This window comes from Camelina sativa, chromosome 9, assembly GCF_000633955.1.
Source record: "Camelina sativa cultivar DH55 chromosome 9, Cs, whole genome shotgun sequence".
Taxonomy (NCBI): Eukaryota; Viridiplantae; Streptophyta; class Magnoliopsida; order Brassicales; family Brassicaceae; genus Camelina; species Camelina sativa.
In genome coordinates, this window is record NC_025693.1 from 24543000 (window position 1) to 24567811 (window position 24812).

The following is a 24812-nucleotide window of genomic DNA, read 5'->3' on the forward strand; positions in this document are numbered from 1 at the left end:
AACCAAAAAACCGAACTTTGGTTTTGGAAGTAAGTATTTGAATTTTCCAACTCAATTATAGACATTTGCTTTAAATTTCCAACTCAATCATCACGAAAACGAAATAACTCGTTAATTTACATATTTACCCCACCGTCTCCATTAATACACACACACACACACTGCTTTTATTAGTTTTGAGATCTCTCCTCCCCTCAGCACAAAGCAATCACACAAATCTCTCACACAGATCCAACAATGGGATCTCTTCCACCGCCATCTCTAGATTTCTCACCAATCGATCACAATCCCCTCAAAAATGGCGGATCCAACCACCATGATCACCGACAAGAGATCTCCCGCGATAATCTCCTCAACCTCTTCAAATCTCAGCAAGATCTTCTCAATCACTTCTTCAAACATCTCGATCTCTCCCAAACCCTAGATTTCTCACGCATTCTCCTCTCCACCTCCGGCACCGTCTTTTTCACCGGCGTCGGCAAATCCGCTTTCGTCGCCAACAAGGTTTCCCAGACGCTCGTCTCTCTCAGCTTCCGTTCCTCTTTCCTCTCCCCTCTCGACGCCCTTCACGGCGACATTGGCGCTCTTTCCCCTCGCGATGTTCTCGTCTTCTTCAGCAAATCCGGCGCCACAGAGGAGCTTCTCCGTCTTGTCCCTTGCGCTAGAGCTAAAGGAGCCTTTCTTGTCTCTCTCACCTCTGTTTCTGGGAATCCTCTCGCTGCTGTTTGTGATATGAATGTGCATTTGCCTCTTCAGAGAGAATTGTGTCCTTTTAATCTCGCTCCGGTCACCTCTACGGCGATTCAGATGGTGTTTGGTGATACCATCGCCGTTGCTCTCATGGCCGCTAGAAATCTTTCCAAGGAAGAATACGCGTCGAATCATCCCGCCGGTAGGATCGGCAAGAGCTTAATCTTCAAGGTCTGCTCTCGAAATTGCTCTCTCACCTTTTAGAGTTTTTGATTTGGCTATATAGATAAGCTTTAAGAACAATGAGGGGATGAATAAGAATCTATTGGGATGTGTTTGTTATATAGGTGAAGGATGTAATGAAAAAGCAAGATGAGCTTCCTGTGTGTAAAGAAGGAGACTTGATCATGGATCAATTAGTTGAGCTGACCAGCAAAGGATGTGGTTGTTTGCTTGTTGTTGATGAACATCATCGTTTGATCGGTACATTCACAGATGGAGATCTTCGCCGGACTCTCAAGGCAAGTGGAGAAGCAATCTTTAAACTCAGTGTTGGAGAAATGTGCAACAGGTGAGGAAGAAAACACTGTGTTTGTTTTTTTAGATCTTATAAACGTTTTGGTTTGATGATTGATTTTGAATCATTTGTGTGTAAAACAGGAAGCCTAGGACTATTGGACCAGAAACAATGGCAGTTGAAGCTATGAAAAAAATGGAGTCACCGCCATCGCCTGTTCAGTTTCTACCTGTGATCAATGAAGACAACACCTTGATTGGGATTGTAACATTGCATGGTTTGGTTTCAGCTGGTCTCTGAAACACGAAAGGTGCCTCTATATCACGTTTTATATAGTTGATTCTTTTAATATTTGGTGTATTTTGATATTCACAGCCAGTGAATTGTATTGTGCCTAGTAGTACTTCATCATGTATTGTCCATCATTTACTCAAAAGATATGTATAGAGTATAAGAAAATATACTTGTATCTTTGTCCTATTTTACCTTCATTATTACACTTGCTTTCATATATGCAACATCTTTTTCCTATTGTCACACTGCGCATAGCACCATTTTGATTGGACCATTTATAGAAAAGAAATGCAGTTTTTGGTTTTGATTGAACAAAGATTGGCTGAAGAAACTGAAACAATCCATATTACACAATTTTGCTTAGTGTTACTGTTGGATGTTTGAATATGGCAAACACAGTTATATCATATTGAACACCAGAAAGCGGTTCTAAAAAAATCTGAAATCCAAACCAATACAAGTATGTAAAAGAATCAGAGCCTATTGCATTTAACGATCAGTAATAAGTTACCATAAAGAACAACTTGAGTTGCTAGTAAGAAGCAATCTGAAGAAAGAAAGAAAGAAAGAAAGAAAGAAAGAAAGAAAGAAAGAAAGAAAGAAAGAAAGAAAGAAAGAAAGAAAGAAAGAAAGAAAGAAAGAAAGAAAGAAAGAAAGAAAGAAAGAAAGAAAGAAAGAAAGAAAGAAAGAAAGAAAGAAAGAAAGAAAGAAAGAAAGAAAGAAAGAAAGAAAGAAAGAAAGAAAGAAAGAAAGAAAGAAAGAAAGAAAGAAAGAAAGAAAGAAAGAAAGAAAGAAAGAAAGAAAGAAAGAAAGAAAGAAAGAAAGAAAGAAAGAAAGAAAGAAAGAAAGAAAGAAAGAAAGAAAGAAAGAAAGAAAGAAAGAAAGAAAGAAAGAAAGAAAGAAAGAAAGAAAGAAAGAAAGAAAGAAAGAAAGAAAGAAAGAAAGAAAGAAAGAAAGAAAGAAAGAAAGAAAGAAAGAAAGAAAGAAAGAAAGAAAGAAAGAAAGAAAGAAAGAAAGAAAGAAAGAAAGAAAGAAAGAAAGAAAGAAAGAAAGAAAGAAAGAAAGAAAGAAAGAAAGAAAGAAAGAAAGAAAGAAAGAAAGAAAGAAAGAAAGAAAGAAAGAAAGAAAGAAAGAAAGAAAGAAAGAAAGAAAGAAAGAAAGAAAGAAAGAAAGAAAGAAAGAAAGAAAGAAAGAAAGAAAGAAAGAAAGAAAGAAAGAAAGAAAGAAAGAAAGAAAGAAAGAAAGAAAGAAAGAAAGAAAGAAAGAAAGAAAGAAAGAAAGAAAGAAAGAAAGAAAGAAAGAAAGAAAGAAAGAAAGAAAGAAAGAAAGAAAGAAAGAAAGAAAGAAAGAAAGAAAGAAAGAAAGAAAGAAAGAAAGAAAGAAAGAAAGAAAGAAAGAAAGAAAGAAAGAAAGAAAGAAAGAAAGAAAGAAAGAAAGAAAGAAAGAAAGAAAGAAAGAAAGAAAGAAAGAAAGAAAGAAAGAAAGAAAGAAAGAAAGAAAGAAAGAAAGAAAGAAAGAAAGAAAGAAAGAAAGAAAGAAAGAAAGAAAGAAAGAAAGAAAGAAAGAAAGAAAGAAAGAAAGAAAGAAAGAAAGAAAGAAAGAAAGAAAGAAAGAAAGAAAGAAAGAAAGAAAGAAAGAAAGAAAGAAAGAAAGAAAGAAAGAAAGAAAGAAAGAAAGAAAGAAAGAAAGAAAGAAAGAAAGAAAGAAAGAAAGAAAGAAAGAAAGAAAGAAAGAAAGAAAGAAAGAAAGAAAGAAAGAAAGAAAGAAAGAAAGAAAGAAAGAAAGAAAGAAAGAAAGAAAGAAAGAAAGAAAGAAAGAAAGAAAGAAAGAAAGAAAGAAAGAAAGAAAGAAAGAAAGAAAGAAAGAAAGAAAGAAAGAAAGAAAGAAAGAAAGAAAGAAAGAAAGAAAGAAAGAAAGAAAGAAAGAAAGAAAGAAAGAAAGAAAGAAAGAAAGAAAGAAAGAAAGAAAGAAAGAAAGAAAGAAAGAAAGAAAGAAAGAAAGAAAGAAAGAAAGAAAGAAAGAAAGAAAGAAAGAAAGAAAGAAAGAAAGAAAGAAAGAAAGAAAGAAAGAAAGAAAGAAAGAAAGAAAGAAAGAAAGAAAGAAAGAAAGAAAGAAAGAAAGAAAGAAAGAAAGGTAGAGAGAATAAAGATACAAGTATTTAAAAAATAACAATGTCTTGTAGAATCTCTATGCAGTTGGCACCGTGTTGTTACTGTTGTTGTTGCTGGTGCTGCTGCCTTCATCATTTTGCTCGTTCTCACCGGACATTTCCTCGAGAGACTTTCCTTTAGATTCAGGAACCAATAGTGTAAAAACCATCCCCAAAAGATTAACCACACCCAAAACAATGAGCGAGTTCTTGACTCCAATGCCTGGAGGATATCCATGTTCTGTCTTGTTCTTGTCAGGACTTTGTGCTAAGTACAAGAACCCAAAAGCACCAACCATTGCTCCTAATTTTCCAGAAGCCGCGGAAATTCCATGGCAGGTTGATCTAAACCTAGCCGGGAAGATCTCAGCGGGCACGACGAAAGTTGTTGCATTGGGTCCAAAGTTTGCGAAGAAGAATGTTAAAGAGTACATTACCACAAACCCGATTCTGTTCTCCTTGTGAGTCCAATGGTCGTAAGGAATGGCCAGAGCAAACATAAAGACGGTCATGAAGAAGAAACCCATCATCTGTATCGCGAATCTACCAATCACATCGATGAAGGCCACAGTGAACCAGTAACCGGGTACCGTACTGCACAAGGCGATTAGGGTTTGTGCACGTGCGATCTTGAAAACCTCTTGAATCGCATTCATGGTCTGTGCCGGAGGGATCCATCCGATCGCACTGAAAATATCTTTCTGGAAAAGGTTCTGACTGTAGAAGGCAATGTCGAGTAGGAACCATGTGCTTGTGGTTCCAAGCAAGTGAAGGCCATGGCGTTTCATAAATTCCTTAGAGAACAAGCCAAATGAATTAGACTTATCTTCACTTTTCTGCTGCTCTGCTTCGATCTCCACTTGCAAAACCTTAGACATGTTGGAAGCAGCTAGTTTCGCGTCCTTAGCTACAAGAGCCGTGTACCGTGCGGTCTCAGGCATCTTCGACCTCGAGTAATACGTCATTGCAGCTGGTAAAGCACCCACCATTAGAATGATCCGCCACACGTAATCTGCCTGAGGAATCGTGGATCCCAAGGCATCTACTTGATAGGCTGGAGATGGAAACTTAGCCTCGAAAGCCGCAGACACGATGATGGCAAAAATCCCCCCGGTCAAGATTCCAAACCCTTGCATAGCGAACACCGCGGCTATGAACGCACCGCGGGTCTTTTTATTGGCGTACTCCGACATAATCGTGGCGGATAATGGATAATCACCACCAATGCCAAAACCAAGCCAGAACCGGAAGAAACAGAGCGTAGTCATCACAGTTTTCGGGGTACTCCCAAAGGATAGACCCGAGGCGATGGAGCAAAGAACCATGACCATGAGGGTCATTCCGTAAACTTTTTTCCTCCCGAGTTTGTCACCAAGCCAGCCGAAGAAGAGCTGGCCAGCGAGTGTACCACAAAAAGCGACTCCGTTCACAGCGGCGGAGACGTTAGGAGGTAGCGTTCCTGGCTTCACTGAGCCGTCCACGTGGTAGTAAATGCGACCAAGAAGCTTAGTGACGAGGGAGATACAAAAAAGATCGTAAGCGTCGGTGAAGAATCCCATACCGGCGATAATAATCGCCGTGAAATGGTACCATTGCGTTTTGGCGACGTCGAGTGCATTAAGCACGTTTAGCTGATCTCCTGCCATTTTGCTCTCTTTCTCTTCTTTCTCTGCGTTAATTTTGATGAGAAAATACAATCAGTATCAACATTTTATATATAAGCATAAAAAAAAAGGTCTTAAGAATTCGCCACAACTGTTATAATGTTATAATTATGGTGGAACAAAGACTAACAATTTCAAGATTTTCTAACCAAATAAAAAAATAATAATAATTTCAAATTCATCAAAATTTAATGTCATTTTCGATCAAGTATTTTGCAAAGGTTGACTTGTAACGTGTGGAACCGAAAAGGTGACACGAAGTAAGATGGTGACGCACACCGACAAGAATTTAAATCATTCCATGATATTCAACAATCAACATACAAGACAAACCAAGCTCAACGACAAAGTTAAAAAATTTTCCTTCACAAAATATTACGGAACTCTTTTTATTTGTGTTTTGTATTTGCAAGAAAGGCACAAGAAAAGAAAAAAAAATTGATGAAAGAAAAAAAATTAGAAATGGTTAGAATAAATAAAGTTTCAATCTCAAAACTTCCATGCACACACACACACACCAAAAAAAAAAAAATCACAAATTTTCGTCTGTCAAAACATTTGATGATCAGCTATTATTAAAACTGTATGAATCGCTTACGAAACTATTATAGACAATATACACAAACGCATGCTACATACACACGAAAATAATGTGTTTTATCAACAAGTTTGTTAAGTTTCTTGAATATCTACCTAATTAAAAACAAGAACCAAACGCTTGCATAAATAACCTCACTTCTCCATTGAAACAACAACAAATCATAAAAGTATAATAGTTTCATAATAAACACAAACATAATAATTAAAGAAAGAAGAAACTTACAGAAAGAGTATTTTATTTTGCTTAATCAGTTTCTCTCGCAAAACAATCTCTCTCTCTCTCTTATGTGGGATTGTCTTTAGAGAAAGAAAAAGAAAAACAGAGAAGAGTATTAATCTGTGGTTTGATGTTTTCTTTCTTGCAGAAGAAAGTGTAAGAGAGGAAGAAGAAGACAGAAGAAATGGGTTGTGAAATGAAAGAGAGGCAGCGTCGGGAACGGCCTACTTATACGTGATCATATTTTTTTCCTTTCTGTTTTTGCTTTGACATATTCTTGTGGTATATTCTTCTGACAACGACGTCGTTTCTTTCTCCTTTGACTACTTCTTTCTTTCTCCACCTTATTTTTTACTTGTTTTAGGACACACACACTAGCTGGTTCTGTTCTGCGGTTAATGTTTTTTTGTGGAAATTGTTATGACTTACACGGTTTTTAAAAAAAATTCATTTTAAGTAATTAATTTTCGAATATTCTTAGGGTGAAAAAAATAATATTCGGACACATTAGCTGTTAATTTCATTTTTGGTAGTTGATCCTAAATTAGTGCTGAATTTGTAAGAGAATACAAACTTTTTAACAGTCGCAAGATATTTATTGTGGTCATAAATAGTAGAATATTGGAACAAAAAAATTTGATTCTTTTTATTTGGTCTTGTTCCCTTTTCCAGTTTTCATACATTGTATCTGTATAATGTTATAAACAATAAATTGTAAGAAATTAAAATTATCATGAAAGTTAAAAATGGGAATTTTTAAAAAAAAAAAAAAAACATACTTATTAGAATCGGTTTAGCAATAAAGGGAGAAAGGAATTAGCGGGAACCAACGTTTAGAATCGGTTTGAGTGACGTGGCAAATCTTACACCTTCGTCTTCTTCTTCTTCACTTTAAAAGGCGGAACTTGAAACCCTAGATAGATTCATACTAGCCGTTACTCTCTCTCTCTCTCTCTCTGACACCTTCACACTTCTCTTTAATCTCTCCGCAATGAGCTCGTCTGGAATCGATTCAAAGAAGCCAGCTATGGTCTCGGAGTCTTCAAATCCTGAGTCACTGTTCTCTACCAGGACGCCTAACAAAATCGTTAAAAGACAGATCTTTTCTTCGACCCCAAAACCTGAATTGGTTGTGAAATTACCCGAAAGGTGAGATTTTTACACTCTTCTTTAAATTTGGACCCTTTAATTTTTTTCAAATTTTTTTGATTTTTTTTTTTTGTTGAACAGATTCGAGATTCTGGAGGTGTTGTTCAATGGGTTGGACACTGCAATTAGATTGCTTAAATTAAAGGGTTCTTCGACTACATTTGCTAATTNGGTAAGCGATGCTTTTCCTTGCTACCATTTTGCTTTCAGTTGCTAGCCATGTTGAAACAGTCATCCTTACTTACCATTGTGTGTGTGTCTTACAGATGAAAGAGAGACCAAAGACTGAATCCGAGAAGGACAATTTGCCACAGCTTGTNTTTTACTTAGCTATTGAGGGTTTAAAGGATTCAACTTTTTGATGCATCTGATCTGTGTATGTGTTGTTTGATTGTATTCGTTTGATGTTGTTTTGGTCAATGTGGGTGTAACAGGATCTTCTCGTATGATCATTTGGCTCAGATGAAGCATATTTATCCAGAAGCTATTGAACTAAAGAGAGTTTTGAAGTATGTTGAAGCCACTTGTTGTATGAAACCTAGTCTTCACATTAGCTTGAACACCGACGCAGTTGTGCTTGACAGTACTGTTTGTGGAACTAAATACATGGAACTTCGGAAAGTGTTTCACTCAAAGCTTGTAGATTTTTACAATGCTCATCCTAAGGTACATAATAGTCTTCTCTGCTCTATTATTTTAGCTGTAGCTTTGTGAGAAATGCTTGCTTTTATATCTGATTTGATTCTGTATCTTTTGTTATCTGTATTCAGGACGATATTCCTAAAGAACTGCTTCCTGAACCGTTCAATTCCCCCATAAGGGATAGTTATTTAGATACAGTGAGCGTAGACTTAGGAGCATCTAAACTTGAAGTTGGAGGGTTTGATGTTCATATGGAGGAGATGGAGCAAGAAGAACAGATAGTCAACAACGAAGTGATTCCAGATTCGACTTTTTCGGAGGGCGCTGAGGAGGAATGCTTATTATCAGACATAGAGTCAAGAATAGTTGAAACTCCAGTTAAAGATTTATCCACTCCCTCCAAAGACTTGTCCACTCCAATCCGGGTCATGAGTGCTACACCGACGTTGCAGCTATCTAAAAGATGTATTGAGTTTACTCCAGATGGTGGTGTTGATGGTAACTCTGTTAGATCAACAAATGGTTTGGCAAAGGGTACATCTCGCAGTCTGAATTTTGATACTTTTGAGGAAGATGAAATTGTGAAGGATGACATCGGTGGTAACAAAGCTGTTGATGATGCCTCTGATGAAGGTGATAGCCTTCTTCAGTCAGTAAAGGGTCCATCTCGCAGTCTGAATTTTGATACTCTTGAGGATGACACAATTGTGACAGATGGCATCAGTAAAGGAATCAACTTTGAAGCTGGTGATGTTGCTGATGAAGATGGTCTTCTTCAGTCGGTAAGCGATGCTTTTCCTTGCTACCATTTTGCTTTCAGTTGCTAGCCATGTTGAAACAGTCATCCTTACTTACCATTGTGTGTGTGTCTTACAGATGAAAGAGAGACCAAAGACTGAATCCGAGAAGGACAATTTGCCACAGCTTGTTAATTTGATTCATAAATTGTTTCACTCAACAAATCGAACTGTCATCACGAAGGAGGAGCTTCTTCACAAAATTATTGCAAACCAAATCCAAATAACCGATAGAAGTAAGGACAGTTAATATCATGTGTTTGATAATATCCCTGTCTCTTCTTCCTTCATAGGCTCACAGTTTCTTTCTTGTTTGACATTCCCAGGGGAAGTGGAGGAACAATTAAGTTTGATGTTGCAATTAGTTCCGGATTGGATCACTGAAACAAAAGCATCTTCTGAGTATGTTCTTGTCCGGTGAGTATCATGGTCCACCAAAAATGACTATGATCTTTTGCTTCATGAGGCACTAATATTTGTATGTACTAATGTACACATCTTTTGCTTTTTGCAGCATCAATAAAATGTGGGCTGCTGAAACAGTACGTGCAAAACTTGAAGAAGCAACTTCACAGGACATTTCAATTGTCTCCTGAAAACCCATAAAAACTGAATGTTTTTTATGTTATCTCACTCTCTTAGCTCACTTATAATTATTCTTCACAAAATAGCTTCGTTCTGAGCTGATTCAAACTTGTGATATTCTATTTAAACATAATAACATGTTTGATTATGAATATAAGGAGACGAAACTTCATCTAATGATGAGCAGAAACGAAACAACATATTCAAGAGTTTGGAAATCTTGGTAAATTTGTGGTAAAGCTGAAGCACTTTAAAAGTAGTCAATAGTGGAAAGAAAGAGAAACAAACCCCAATGCCATGGAACACTACATTGAAAAGTTGATATAAGAGTTGGCATTATAATTATAAAGCCTTTACAATGGAAAAATAAAGTAGCTTCTGAAAAAAGGATCTTAGATAGTGGTTGGTCTTTCTTTATTACTTCTAAGAAAGGATTTGTTCTTTGCAATGATAATTTAAAGTTGTTGATATTATCCAAAAAGAAAAATATTAAATTACTCTTGAATGTGTTAAATGATTAGATTATAGTGTTTAGTTCAGAGACGTTATTCTTCTACAACCTACAGTCACACTATATACACAAAAGAGAACTATTGAGATTTTCTCATGTGAACCCTCCTTTAAGAGCTTTGCTTGCTCTCTGAATCGCTCTTGCGACTCTCCATATCTCATGCTCAATGACTCCCTCTGATGCGTTTATCGCAATAGCATCTGCTATTCCCGGGAAAAATCCCAGCTTGCTCTCTGGTTCAGCTGCCGGTCCATATACCTATGCATAAACATACAAACAAGGTCACATGAAGTTTGAAACAATTGGTGATATCTGATTGAAAAGAAGTTAATGTTTTAAAGTTTACTCACAAGATGCTTGAACCATTCCTTTCCTTTGATCCCTTCTGCATCCAGAAACCCTCTCTCTACAAGCATCAACCTGTCATTTAGCTCTCTTCTCTTCGCCGCTGCTACAACATCATCTTTGCTATATGATTTCTCCTTTAATTTCTGCACACCAGAATATGTATAGGTGAGACAAAGAGGAGAAAGACAAGGTTATACGTTAATTAGTAAAACCATTAGAAACCTTTGCTTCATCTGTGACTTCTTTGGCAACCAAAGAGAACTCTTGTATCGCCATGCTTAAGGGATCAACAGAAACTTTCCCTTTTAATAGCTTGCTCAATGTATCTCTATGTGCCTGAACCATTACACAAAACACAAACTCAGTTTCCTTATATCATACGTATTAAGGGAGTAAGTAAAAAAGTACGTACATGTAATTCTTGTGCATAAGAGGTGTAGTCGAATGGTATGAGTGGCTCATCAGCCAAGAGAATTCCTAAAAGTCCCCAAATTCCAGCCACTGAGAAATATAGAAAGCAAAAAAGAGAGTTAATTATCTTCATAGCATCCATTAAAAAAAACAGAACAAAAAGACTAAAAACTAATTGTAGATCGAAAGAGAGAAGTAAAAGCTTTACTAGCAACATGACGGTGAAACAATGGATCTGCATTATGGATCATCCAATCATAGGAGTCAAATGCGGTGTGATAAACAGGATAATCTGAAAAAAGGATAAACAACATACATTATTGGTATCACTTGCATTAGAACATCCCATTATAGAATGTTTTACAAGACTTAAGGAATCAAGTTACCTGCTCCATAGTACATGTCTATAGATGGTATCCCGGCATGATGAAGAAAACCGGAAAAATCAGAATCTACTCTACTTAGCCTTTGTATCTGCAGTCCATTCAAACATTACAAAGACAAACATAAAATCTCAAAAAAAAATCTGTATGAGCTCCTTTAAAAGGATAGACTACTCACAATGTTATTCTGAGACTTAAATGTCTCTTCCACTGTGAAGCCTACTGCATCAGGATCCTGTACCTGACCACACAAAGATTAATGAATATTAGAGAGACTTAAGACATTTCTGAACGAAATAAACCCAAGAACGTTTTCACAATGCTTGAGAATGCTTTCATAGTTTAGTATTATTACCAGTTTCAAGGCTTCTACAAGAAGACCATCTAATTGAGGAGTTGCACCAGCAAAGAAACCAGAGCCTTGGACCGCACAATCGACATTAAGATAAGCCACGGCACTTGCACCTAAGTTAAGAACATTTTCCTCAACCCATTCAGTTGATCCAATCTATAAAACAAAACAAAAAAAAAGAGACACAAGTGGTTTAAGTAAAGCCATCACATAGATTCATCCTTTACTAAGTTACTGATGATGACTAACCATTCCGAATTCTTCTGCATCCCAACTACAAAGGAGAATGGTCCTACGTGGTCTCCAACCAGATTTAAGCAAAAGAGCGAACCGTCGGCTAATGTCGAGTAAAGCAGAAGTTCCACTGTTTGGATCAACAGCTCCATATGTCCATGCGTCTCTATGGTTCCCAAGTATCACATACCTATCAGCTTCTTCACTCCCTCTTATTGTAACCACAACATTGTGAATCTTCTTCATTTTCATCTCCCCCTTAAGTTAAAAAAAAAAAAAAAACTTCAAAATTGAGCTCAAAAATCACACTTTTCAACGACAACTAAATTCCAAAAAACCAAATTCAGAATGATTGAGCTACAGTTATAATTCTCAATTTCAGGTCTAGCTAATTTTGGACAAAAACGTTATATAAGGAAACTAAAAATCACATAATTAAGGAATATAACGGAAAATTCCAAAAGTCAAAACCAAGAAAAACATAACGGAAATACGAATTTTTTCAGTTAAACAACCTGAAACGTCATGTTAATAACGGTCCGACCAGGTCCACCCCGTTGACCCGATCCAACCCGACCCGAATTCCGCCACTCCACCGGAGCTCTAGCACCGCCCAGAGAAGCCAAAACGATCTCAGCGTTACGTAGAGACAAAGGCAAAGATAGAATCTTTGGGAACCTCCGAGTGACCAAATCATCATCCAAGCTAAGCTTTTCTCCTCCGACGACTCCGGGCCAACCGGGACTAACCGGATCTCCGATTCCTCTCATAACCGTACCTCTCTCAATACCTCCGAATCCACCACCGTCGTTCTCGGCGTATATCAGCACTCCAAGCGCACCTTTAGTCTCTGCTATCTTCACAATCCCTCCTCTTCCCAAGTTTTCACCTTTCCTCGCTAAAACCACACACCCTTTAACGCTCACTCCGATCGAGTCAAGCGCACGGTAGTCTCTCTCCTCGCCGTGGTTCACGAACACCACGTTACCCTGCGCTGACCCAGATGGAGAGTAAGCATGGTAAGGCCTAACGACCGGAGAGGAGGAGGAGGAAGATGAAGAGTCTCCGGGAACGTCGTTTAAGTCAAACTCCATCGTCGTCGTGTTGCTAAAACGCGCCGTGACGGAGATATGCGTAGGATAAGATAAGAGAGCTTCGTAATCGGCGACATGAGTGTCAAGTCCGAGGCTTTGGAAGTGGTTTACGACGTAGTGGAGAGTGTCTAAAGAGGGTTTGGTTCCGGCGAGGTGGGGGTGACGGGTCAATTCACGGAGGTAAGAGGAGATGGTGGCGTTGGAAGCAGAGGAGAGGAAGAGGCGGCGGAGACGGAGGTCATTATTATGTGGATTTCGAGAAAAGAGAGAAGGAGGAGAAGCGTTAGGGTGATGGAGAGTGTAGAAAGTGGCAACGAAAAGGACAATGATGAAGAGGAAAGCACAGAGAGGTGGTGGTTGATGATGTCGGAAAGGGAATATAGAGATTCCGGCGACGGTGGGTCTGGTGGTGAGAGGCTGTGACATTGCAGAGAGAGAGAGAGAGAGTTAAGTAAAAATGGTTATAATAGTAAGTATAGTGGGGGCTGAGCTAAGTAAGTAGTACAGTAAGTAGTAGTAGTAGTATCTTTGTATTTATTATTAGTATGAATCATCATCTTCGTCTCTTTCTTTTTTGTCTTTTCGTCTTTATGAGTATGTTTATCTTGGTCAAAAACTCTGTTATTTATCTTATTTTTTGTGCAAGAAATTGTATTTTGGATAATGGGTGTTATAAATAAATGACTGATTGAAAGATCAGAGCTTTTTAAAATCGAATTTTAAAAAATGAAGGTGCATGATCCCTACTTTTATATTCCACTAGATTACTTTAGCTTTAGAGGCTGTTAAAAGGAACATTTAGAGAGAGTAGTGGCGACCCAGTCGAATGATGAAAAGCTGCAATTTCTTGCGAGAGAGAACCAAACAAAAAACTGAAAAAAAAGTATGTTTTTTTTTTTTTTTATAGTGGTGAGAGTGTAATACTACTACGTTTTTTTTTTTCTTCGTTGAAGTATCAGTATCAGTTTCAGTATTTTTTTATAGTAGTACTCAACAACTAGACATGATATATATTGGGTCAATATTTGACATATTCCATATAAGTAGTAGTATATAACATTAGCATATTATATTACTCGTCATATATATTCCATTGTGATAATGATATGATTTTCCGCAAATTGTTCTCTATTGTCTTTGTCATTAATTTATTATAAGTGGAGGCAACCAACTCCCAAGGACAAGAAAAAGGCACGAGATTGAGAACGGTGTTGTTGGAAACTGAAGCTGAAACATTGAGATCGAAGCCAATTCTCTCAGTCCGCAAATTTGGATATTTTTAGAAGAAGTGGTTTTAGAACGTAGTATAAATTTTGATCACTTGTCTAGCGAAAACATGAGGTTTGGCATTTGCTCCAAGTAAATTGTAATTGACAAAAAAAAAACTTCAATTAACTATAACTAAATACTGTGATTGAAAACAACATAAGTAAGATATTACTACTACAAACTATTTGAGCAAAAATGATGAGCACGACATCATAAAACTGATAACCATGAAAAGCTTTTGTCTTTATGCATTTGATTTATTTGGTCGGACCTATTGTCTTTATGCATTTATACATACTACTGCGAATTAACTAGGGGAAATAAATTCTCTATAGGAAAATGGAATTATCTCTTAACTTTTTCTGTATTCAGGTTCGATTTTTTGTTTGTTTGTTTATCAATTTAACATAGACGTAATGTGTTGACTATATATAAATAATTTGTTCAATTGCCCCAAAAAAAAAAAAAAGTGGTTTGTCAGTCTTGGTTCATTCCTAGTTTATCTTATTGTCCTACGTTTGATGGATAAATAGAAACTTTAGCAAGACTATCTAAGTTTAAGGCTATTCAACACGATCCATTAAGGCTATTCAACACGTAATTAGATCACTACTCCTAGTTGTAGATATTTGTTACTAGGAATTAAAAGATGAATGTGCTTCTTCTAAAAGAGTGGGAATTGATCGCATGATTGGGGTATAAATTTTTTTAGAAATTTGACAGCACTATCGTGGGATGGGAGGACAAAATCTAAGTGGGTCCTTCAACGTATCTTCTTTGTACTACAAACATTCATAAAAGATAATCCAAGTCATCATTCAGACAAAATATTTTAGGGACATTGAAAGTGTTGGGTTTTACAACTTTAGAGACAATAGCCTACTTTAAATCTGGTAGACAACAAAAGTTTATCAAAACAAAACAAAAAAAGCTGGTACACAACAAATAAAATACTACCTTAGATATGTTTACATGCTGTTTGTTCAAAAAAAAAAAAAAAGAAGAAGATATGTTTACATGTTCAAACAAATAATTTTAAAATACTTCCAAATATATAAGCAAACATCTCGTTGTAGCTAATGCAACCCTCTACCAGATTTTGTAAAGTCTAAGAGCATCTCCAATGATATTCTATTTTTGTCTTTATACTCTATTAAAGAGTAATTTTTGTTCCAATGGTACTCTATTTTTATCTCTATAATAGAGATTGCTATTTTTTTCTTTATTTATAGAGAAATTCTATTTTTTTCCTCTATAAATAGAAGTGGGCTATTTTATTTGCAAAGTAGTCATTTTAATCTTTAACTTCTTTCATTTATGACCAAAATAAATAAAATAAGTATTTTTAAGAACTAATAATATAAATTTAAGTATAAATATTTATTCTAAAATATTGAGACTACCATTTGCAAAAGATAATTTTATGAAAGTGTTACAAAATTTAAAGTAAAATGGGTTAGTTTGCAATTTTTTTTAAAAAAGATGTTAATTGTAAAATAAAAATAAAATCTATTTGAAATATTTTTTGATTGAGAAAAAAATAGAAAAAACTGTTGGAGCAAAATTCATCTAGATTATACAAATCCTCTATTATAAAGGAAAAAAACAGAAAAATCCATTGGAAATGGTCTAATGTCTTACTCATTACTAGTTGAGCTAACTTCTTGTAAAAAAAATTGAAACATCTAAACAGATTTTTGCTATGTGTATTAAGCAGATTTAATGGAATATGACGTCGTCATCTGATACAATCGAGTAGAGTAGACTTTACTTACTATATAGGTCTCAAAGCAATTAAGCATACTTGCTAAAGGTTGTTGTTTTCCACCGCAATACTCATACCACTCTTCCTGGAGTATGCTGATCAGTTCTCTAAACTCTAAAGCACTTACTTCAAAGTGCATCTAGTAATTGTCAAATTTTCAATTTTCTGTTTATAACTGCACAATGGGAAAAATTATTTTAGAAAGAATGAAAACAAGAGTTCAAATTTTTTTTTTCGTCAACAGCATGAGTTCAATTTAATGTATGGGTTGAGCCTTTAAGACTAACAATTTAGTCAGGACAGGATGCGCCGAACTATTTCAAAAAGTCCACGAGACGTTGAAGAAAAAAAAAGAGAAAAAAAAAACAAGAGACAAAAAAGAAAGAAAGAAACTCAAACTAAACGATTATAATTAATGAGAAAGAGAGATGTAAACGGTTTGGTTGGACGCCTAGAGCCGTCGACCTTTAGTTTCAGGCAGTTATGTTTCCCTGCAACATCTCATTACTTTCGTGTACTTGTGTCATCAGAGCTTGTCTTTGCCTAGTACTGCATAATTTGTAACTTTTTAACATCGTAACATAAAATGCAAGACTTTTTCCCCCTTTTATTGGCCAGAGGAAAAGAAGACATTTGAATAATAATACTCTTTGTTTGATCACTTATTTCATATGCAAAAGATATTATGTACAATGTTAACGAGGAACCCCCATCATATTCTGCAACTTTTTATCATTGAATCAACCCTTCAGTAATCGAAAGCTAATTACATTTGTTTTAGTTCTTGCCATGAAAAGTACTGACCTTTAGTATTCAACGAAAACAAAAGAAAAGCAGAACCAAAATAAGCTGAATTACAAGTGACTTGATTTTTCAGCTATAAAAACCCATAACTATCACTAAAAATGCACCACATTCAGTTATGTCTTGCATCAAAGAGTAGCAGAAAGAGCACACACGACTTCATAAGAGTTATAAGGGACTGTAAGCACAACATCATGCCACTCGACCTTCCCCCAAATATCTCCACTGTTGCGTCTTTCAAGCGCAATCACAGCGCACCAAATCTTCTTGTCTTCACTGGAACTAGAAGTCATATAATTGTTCCAAACAACCACCATCTTTCCACCATGACTCGCCAAATGAACATACGACTCAGTAAACTTAGGCAGTCCTTTCAAATCTTTCAAAGGTATCCAATTTCTTTGTTTAGAGTCGTACCAACTCATTTTAAAGCGAGCATGATAACAATATAGTATGTTATCTATCACGCAATATGGACTCTCTGCCCATCCGCGATCCAAATCGCCCATATTTAAAGCTTTCCATCTATCTTCCTTTGGCTTGTAAGCCACACCCGAATACCCATACATATAGATCTCATCGTCAATCACCGCACTCTTGGATACATGACTATCACATCTCTCAATGAGAGTGTTAAACTTAGTCTCCCAAGTTTGGGTTTTTGGATCGAAAACCTCCATCCAATTGGAGGCATCGTAGTCATTAGAGCCTCCTGATACATCTATCTTGTCATCAAGGACATTAGCCGCTGACCAATACCTTTCCACCTGCATACTTGGACCCTCGAGCCACCTCTGAGATCGGCAGTCCAAGATCGAGACTTTAGACAAGGGCGCTTTGAAGGTGGATCCACCAATGTTGTAGATATTAGAACCAACGACCACGAAGGTCGTCGAGTGCGCAGGAGGAGAATTGGGGATCGGGAGTGCAGCCAAAACATACCCACTTGACTTCTTCTTCTTCTTGCTAAGGGTTTGATCAGGTTTGCGGCAGAGAGTGAACCAACGTGTGTTAGGGCCAGGATAGATTTGAAAGCACACATAAAGAACACTCTCGGTGCGTCCTAAGAATGATCGGGTCTCGTAAAGCTCCGGTGAAGAAAGAATTGAGCGAAACCTCTTGCATACTAAGGAGAGACTTAGGTAGTACAATCTCGAGATGCGTGCGAAGCAACTCAATAGCAAATCATCGGGGAGTGAAATCAATGACGGAACTGGATTAGTTAGCGAGGGTTTCTTCGTCGATCTCATTTTCTTCTCTCTCGGTACAACAAAACTGAACAACCGATGAAACTTGGACTCCAAGGACAATTTATACTATTGATTTAAGGGCTTTGACTTTGACCACATTTTGTATTATTGGGCCAAACAATATATTGAAAGCCCAACAAAAAAGAACAAAATAAACGATGTGTTAAAGAAGGAGAGTAGTGAATCTTTTTCTCAAAGCAATTTTTTCACCAGCAACACAAAATAAGCTAATTATCAAAGATTAAACAAGTGAAATGATGTTTTATTGCACACATAATCATACAACAAACCCACAATCACTTAAACTCACCACTCTTTTTAGCATCATACGGTAGCAACAAGAGCTGACACGAATTCATAAGACAAAGGGACTCTTAGCACATCATCATGCCACTCCACATTTCCCCACATCTCTTCGAAGTTGTGTCATTGCATTGATGTGTGCAGTACAAAAAAATATTTAATAAATTAGATATAATATTTTACATTTTTTTAAAATATAAGCAATTTTGTATTTTAGTTTTTAAATATATATATTATTATTAAAAGATTTAGGGATACAAATATTTAATTTTAGTTTTATAAATAAAATTAAGTTCTATAATTGCTTTAGGGGAATTTTCAAACATACCCCTTTCTCTATATCACTTTTCAAAAATACCATTTTATGGTACCATTTTCAAAAATGCCCTTTTTAATATATAAAAAGATTAAAAAATTTTTTTAAAGATTAACTTAACATATTGTAATTGTGTAAAAGAGGGTAAAAAAGGGCATCTCAAAAAAGGTATTTATAATAAATCTCATTGTTTTAAATAGTTTTTTATTGTTTCTTTAAGATTTCTGAAAATCTGAAATAATAAATGAAATCTGTTAAATAATTTCATTAAATAATTTAAAAATATTGTTTTCTTATTTTATAAATCAATATAAGTTTTTCTTTTATTAATTATTTAAAATGTAATAACATTTTTTGTAATATACCAAATGTTAATAGGTTAAACTTCTAACAACATTGCTTAAATAAGTATATTGAGATTTTTTTTTTTTTTTGATGAACTGATGTTATATTAGAATATAATGTTTGAGACGTCAAAAAAAATATTAGAATATAATGTTTGTTACAATAGATTCAGCCATAGATAAAGAAACCCTATGCATTGGCAAACTATGGAGTGTATATTATGGGCTGTGCACGGCTTGGGATCACGGGGTTACACGGTTGGAGTTGGAGGTGGACTCGATATTGGTTGTTGGTTTTCTTTCGACAGGTATAGATGGGTCTCATCCTTTGTTTTTCATGGTATAGTTGTGCCATAACTTTCTCACAAGGGACTAGATAGTGCATATTGGTCATAAGTATAGGGAAGCTAATCGTCTGACTGACAGGTTAGTCAACTATGCGTTTAGTTTACCTATTGGTTTTATGTTTTGACTTTGGCTCCGTCTATTGTTTATGGTTTGTTGAACGAGGACGCTGCTGGCGACACTTGGGCCCGGCAGGTCCGATTGTAATTTTTTTATTTTAATAAATTCAGGGATTTGTCTCTGGTCCTTTACCAAAAAAAAACCTATGTTTTTTAGCTGGAGATAGGTTTTCATGCTCTCGAAGTTGTTTCAAGTTGCTTATTTCTTTACTCTCAGATGATGATCAAGGCACACTATTTCATGCCATGTTTGTGTTTGAGGTTTTAGTTTTGATAAATTAGGAGAAGCTTTGTTTCCCTATTTCCTACCAAAAAAAAAAGAAGGCCTATGCGTATGAACCCCATACTGCCTTCCTTACTTACAAAACGCCACTTTCGCACCCTCCTGCTCCCCCATCCTTTCGCCGGAGAGCCTAGCTAACCGGAGGCTTTTGGTGGAGTAGAGTCCTAGAGTCGACCGGTTTGTTGGGGAGGATTCGCTGGATGTCGGTGGCCGAGATTTGAGGTTATCCTCAAAGCTGGTGTTCTTGAGAGCTTCCTCAACCTCTGGTTTCAGTCCGGCTAAGAAGTGAGACAACAGGCAGATGCGATGTGGCCAATCCGGAAATGCATCTTGAGGTGAAGATTTGCTAATCCGTGTTTCAATCTCTTATCCTTAGGTGATTAGCATTATGGTCATTAAGTGATAGTTCAGAGAAGTCTCGGATCATGCTGGTTTGTTTCGCGTCCCTTGGTCGGGTCAGTCGGATGTTTTGTCCGCTTATGGCTTAGGATTGGAACAATGAAAGCCGGAGAAACCAAGTCTTTATGTTATTGTGCCTCTGGGTGTTGATGCTATTGGAACAAGTTCTACACGCATATCATGAGGTTCAAATAGCTTGGAATTGTTTTTGATCTTAATATAGATTTTGGTACTCTATGTTAGTAGCTGTTTTCGTATCATAGAGTTAATTTTAGGTGGTTTAAGAGATGATTTCACTCTGAGATGTAGAGTGTTATCTATCTCATCGTGGTTTAAAAATGCAATGGTTTCTCGGTCAGGTAGCGTTGAATCCGCCTAGTATTTCAGGGTGATACTAGATCGAATCATTGCATTTGATCCAATATTATGGAGGGAATGTTATGTATTTTGAATTTGGATGTATTCTTTTGGTTAATGGAAGAGTTGATGTTGAGCCAAAAAAAAAAAAAACGCCACTTTTTAAAGAAAAGGGGCCTATACAGAAGAATGCTCTCATAGATTCGAGCCATGAACCAAAAAGTCATGATCAAACAAAAGGCAAAGAACGTTCCTCTACAAACAACACCTGGTTCAATCATAATCTATACGGAGTATAATACTAGCTAGGTCTCAAAGCAATTAAGCATACTTACTAAAGGTTGTTGTCTTCCTCCGCAATACTCAGATCACTCTTCTTGGAGTATGCTCTAGTTCTCTAAACTCTATAGCACCTACTCAAAATAATTGAAACAAGAATTCAAGTAATTGTCAGTTTTCCAGTTTTTTTTTTGTTAATAACTACACAATGGGAAATAATTATTTTAGAAAGAATTGAAACAAGAATTCAATTTTTTTTCGTCAACACCAAGAGTTCAATTCAATGGATGGGTTGAGTCTTGAAGACTAACAATTTTAGCCAGGAGAGGACGTCCATTAAATCTGTAATTACGCCCTTACCTTTTCTATGTTATGATGTTAAGTAGGAACCTCCATCAAATTCTGCAACATTTTTCATTGGATCCTTATGTAGTCAAAAGCCTATTATTTGTTCACAATACCACTAAACACTATATTCAATCAAATCTTGGGATCCTTTGTTTTTGCTTCTTCCAACATGCAGATTCAACGAAAACAACATTTTCATATGCATTTTAGCAGCACAAAATAAGCTGAATTACAAGTGAATTTATTTCTAATTGTCTTCAGCTTAAAACACACATAACTATACTACCCACAATCACTAAAATGCACCACATTCAGTTATGTCTTGCATCAAAGAGTAGCAGAAAGAGCAGACACGATTTCATAAGAGATAGGTACTGTAAGCACAACATCATGCCACTCGACCTTCCCCCAAATATCTCCACTGTTGCGTCTTTCAAGCGCAATCACAGCACACCAGATCTTCTTGTCTTCACTGGAACCGTAAGTCATATAATTGTTCCAAACAACCACCATCTTTCCACCATGACTCGCCAAATGAACAGACGACTGATCAGTACACATAGACAGTCCTTGTAAACCTTTCAAAGGTATCCAATATCTTTCTTTAGAGTAGTACCATTTCATCATTCCATTGATAGCATGATAACAATATAGTATGTTATCTATCACGTAATATGGACTCTCTACCCATCCTCGATCCAAATCGCCCATATTTAAAGCTTTCCATCTATCTTCCTTTGGTTTGTAAGCCACACCACAAAACCTATACATATAGATCTCATCGTCAATCACCGCACTCTTCGATACATATCGTGCACATCTCTCCCTCAGAGTGTTAAACTTAGCCTCCCAAGTTTGTGTTTTTGGATCGAAAACCTCCATCCAATTGGAGGCATCGTAGTCATCAGAGCCTCCTGCTACATATATCTTGTCATCAAGGACATTAGCCACTGACCAATACCTTTCCACCTGCATACTTGGACCCTCGAGCCACCTATGAGACCGGCAGTCCAAGATCGAGACTTTAGACAAGGGCGCTTTGAAGGTGGATGCACCAATGTTGTAGATATCAGAACCAACGACCGCGAAGGTCGTCGAGTGCGCAGGAGGAGAATTGAGGATTGGGAGTGCAGCCAAAACATACCCACTTGACTTCTTCTTGTTCTTCTTCTTCTTGCTAAGGGTTTGATCAGGTTTGGCGGGAAAACGTACGGTTTTGGCGGAAAAACGGAATTTATACGGATTTGGCGGGAAAACACAATTTTACGGTTTTGGCGAGAAAATGCAATTTTACGGATTTTGGCGAGAAAACACAATTTTACGGTTTTGGCGGGAAAACGTAATTTTACGGTTTTGGCGAGAAAACACAATTTTACGGATTTTTGCGGAAAAACGCAGTTTTACGGTTTAGGCAAAAAATGTGGATTCTCTAATTTTGGTTTTGAGGAGAAGATGTAATTACGTAATTTTTCCACCAAACTTATAATTTTATAACAGAAATAACAAAAAGAAATCAGATTTTTATAAAAGAAACAACAAATAAAATTTAGATTTTATAAAAGAAAATAACAAAAATAAAACTCAGAATTTATAAGTGAATAACAACAAAATAAATTCAGATTTTATAAAAAAATAACAAAAATAAAACTCAGATTTTATAAGTGAATATTGAATAACAAAAAAAATATAAGTTAGATTTTATAGAAGAAACTAACAAAAATAAAACTCAGATTTTATAAGTGAATAACAATAGAAAGAAAAATGGGCTATTCATGGTCATGACCATTTGGAAATGATCCTAATGGGCATGGACACTTTTTAGACTATTGTCCATTTGGGACTGTCCAACTTTGGCCCATGCAAAATAATGTCCAGATAGACTCGCCCAAATGGTCCATGGTCGGACTATTTGACAGCTCTAGCAGAGAGTGAACCAACGTGTATTAGGGCCAGGATTGAATTGAAAACAAACATAAAGAACACTCTCGGTGCGTCCTAAGAATGATCGGGTCTCATAAAGCTCCGATGAAGAAAGAATTGAGCGAAACCTCTTGGATACTCCGGAGAGAGTTGGGTAGTACAATCTCGAGATGCGTGCGAAGCAGCTCAATAGTAAATCATCGGGGAGTGAAAGCAATGACGGAGCTGGATTAGTTAGCGAGGGTTTCTTCGTCGACATCATCTTCTTCTCTCGGCACAACATTGAACAACCGATGAAACTTGGACTCAAAGGAAAATTGACAGATTTAAGGGTTTTGACTTTGACCACATTTTGTATTATTGGGCCAAACAATGTATTAAAGCCCAACAGATTAATAAAAACGGTGTGATCATAAAAAAAGAGTAGTGAATCTTTTTCTCAAAGCAATTTTTTTCACCAGCAACACAAAATAAGCTAATTTATCAAAGATTAACAAGTGAAATGATGTTTTATTGCACACAAAATCATATAACAAAACCCACAATCACTTAAATAACTCGCCAATCTTTTTACCATCATACGGTAGCAACAAGAGCTGACACGAATGCATAAGAGAAAGGAACTGTAAGCACAACATCAAGCCACTCCACTTCTCCCCACATCTCTTCAAAGTTGCGTCTCTCAAGAGCAATCACCGCACACCAAACCTCTTTTTCTCCACTGGAAGGCACATATTTATCCCACAAAAACGCCATCTTCCCACCATAATTCGCCAATTTGACATAACCAGAATTAGCATACATAGGCAGCAGCAACTCATCCAAACCTTGCAAACGTAACCAATATCTTATCCTAGAGTCGTACCATCTTATACCGTGGGAATCACTATAGCAATATAATATGTTATCTATCACGCAATCAGGGTTCTCTAACCATCCTAATTCCAAACAAACCTCTGCTAACGGTTCCCATCTATCTGCCTTTGGCTTGTACGCCACACCCCAAGTCCCATACATGTAGATTTCTTCGTCAAGCACCGCGCTCCTCCATACAAGACTTCCACATCTCTCCGTGAGAGGGCTCAACACATGCTCCCAAGTTTGTGTTTTTGGATCGAAAACCTCCATCCAGTTTGAGGCATCATAGTCATCAGAGCCTCCTGCTACATATATCTTTTCATCAAGAACGTTCACCGCTGACCAATACCGTTCCACCTGCATACTCGGACCCTCTCGCCACGTGTGAGACTGACAATCTAAGATCGAGACTTTAGACAAGGGCACATTGTACATGGATCCGCCAAGGTTGTAGATGTTAGAACCAACGGCCACTAGATTCGACGAGCGTACAGGAGGGTAATCGGGAGTATGGAGTGTAGCGAAAACATACCCACTTGACTTGTCGTTCTTGTTCTTGTTCTTGTTCTTACAAAGGGTTTGATCAGGTTTGCGGCAGAGAGTGAACCAACGTGTGTTAGGGCCATGAACCCCATCATAGTACTCAAAGCACACATAGAGACAAATCTCGGAGTGGCCTAAGAGGGATCTGATCTTGTAAAGCTCCGGTGAAGTAATGAGTGAACGGAACCTCTTGGAAACTAAGGAGAGAGTTGGGTAGTACAATCTCGAGACGCGTGCGAAGCAGCTCAGTAGCAAATCATCGGGAAGTGATGGGTTTGGAGTCGGTTGCGGCGTGTGTAAGAGCAGCGGAAGAGATGGTTGCTCCGTAGACATCATCTTGTTCTCTGTGGAAGACAAAATAGACATTGAAAGAGCTTGGTTTCGTCTGCTGCAGATAACAAATGCAGAGGAGAATTTTTTATATTGATTTAGGGATTGTGACGTTGACCACAAGAGTCCGTTTTACTATTAACGCGGGATAATATAGTCCACAAAATTGTAAGAGGACTAATTCAGAATTGTAAAACAGAATGAATCTTTTTCATTGACTCATATAATGATCGTCTAATGTGGTGAGTTCACTTTCTTCGAAACCTTTGACAAGAGATTTTTTCATTGACCATAATCTCATTTCTTAAATTTCATTTTCAGTTTCCTTTGTATTTAAGTTTTC

At 36.7% G+C, this 24812-nt stretch overlaps 6 protein-coding genes and 1 pseudogene across 6 annotated transcripts; 2 read left to right on the plus strand and 5 right to left on the minus strand.

Moving 5' to 3' along the window:
- Window positions 142-1740, plus strand: LOC104712072 (probable arabinose 5-phosphate isomerase). The gene is made up of 3 exons (XM_010428877.2): window positions 142-921; window positions 1038-1261; window positions 1351-1740. The coding sequence occupies exons 1-3, from the start codon at window positions 238-240 to the stop codon at window positions 1505-1507; spliced, it is 1065 nt and encodes a 354-aa protein (XP_010427179.1). The 5' UTR covers window positions 142-237; the 3' UTR covers window positions 1508-1740.
- LOC104712074 (probable inorganic phosphate transporter 1-7) lies at window positions 3605-6171 on the minus strand. Its single transcript, XM_010428878.1, has 2 exons — window positions 6138-6171; window positions 3605-5319 (listed from the first exon to the last, which is right to left on the minus strand). The coding sequence occupies exon 2, from the start codon at window positions 5294-5296 to the stop codon at window positions 3689-3691; it is 1608 nt and encodes a 535-aa protein (XP_010427180.1). The 5' UTR covers window positions 5297-5319; window positions 6138-6171; the 3' UTR covers window positions 3605-3688.
- Window positions 6272-9481, plus strand: LOC104712073 (annotated as a pseudogene).
- Window positions 9775-13260, minus strand: LOC104712075 (probable glutamate carboxypeptidase 2). Its single transcript, XM_010428879.2, has 10 exons — window positions 12059-13260; window positions 11559-11801; window positions 11313-11465; window positions 11136-11198; window positions 10961-11048; window positions 10783-10866; window positions 10576-10664; window positions 10386-10499; window positions 10166-10306; window positions 9775-10073 (listed from the first exon to the last, which is right to left on the minus strand). Exons 1-10 carry the CDS (start codon window positions 13061-13063, stop codon window positions 9909-9911), a joined length of 2145 nt encoding a protein of 714 aa, XP_010427181.1. The 5' UTR covers window positions 13064-13260; the 3' UTR covers window positions 9775-9908.
- Window positions 16604-17725, minus strand: LOC104715668 (F-box/kelch-repeat protein At4g39550-like). The gene has a single exon (XM_010433059.1). It carries the CDS (start codon window positions 17723-17725, stop codon window positions 16604-16606), a length of 1122 nt encoding a protein of 373 aa, XP_010431361.1.
- Window positions 21146-23116, minus strand: LOC104715669 (F-box/kelch-repeat protein At4g39550-like). Its single transcript, XM_010433060.2, has 2 exons — window positions 22741-23116; window positions 21146-22019 (listed from the first exon to the last, which is right to left on the minus strand). The coding sequence occupies exons 1-2, from the start codon at window positions 23019-23021 to the stop codon at window positions 21146-21148; spliced, it is 1155 nt and encodes a 384-aa protein (XP_010431362.2). The 5' UTR covers window positions 23022-23116.
- LOC104712076 (F-box/kelch-repeat protein At5g49000-like) lies at window positions 23158-24561 on the minus strand. Its single transcript, XM_010428880.1, has one exon. The coding sequence runs from the start codon at window positions 24503-24505 to the stop codon at window positions 23315-23317; it is 1191 nt and encodes a 396-aa protein (XP_010427182.1). The 5' UTR covers window positions 24506-24561; the 3' UTR covers window positions 23158-23314.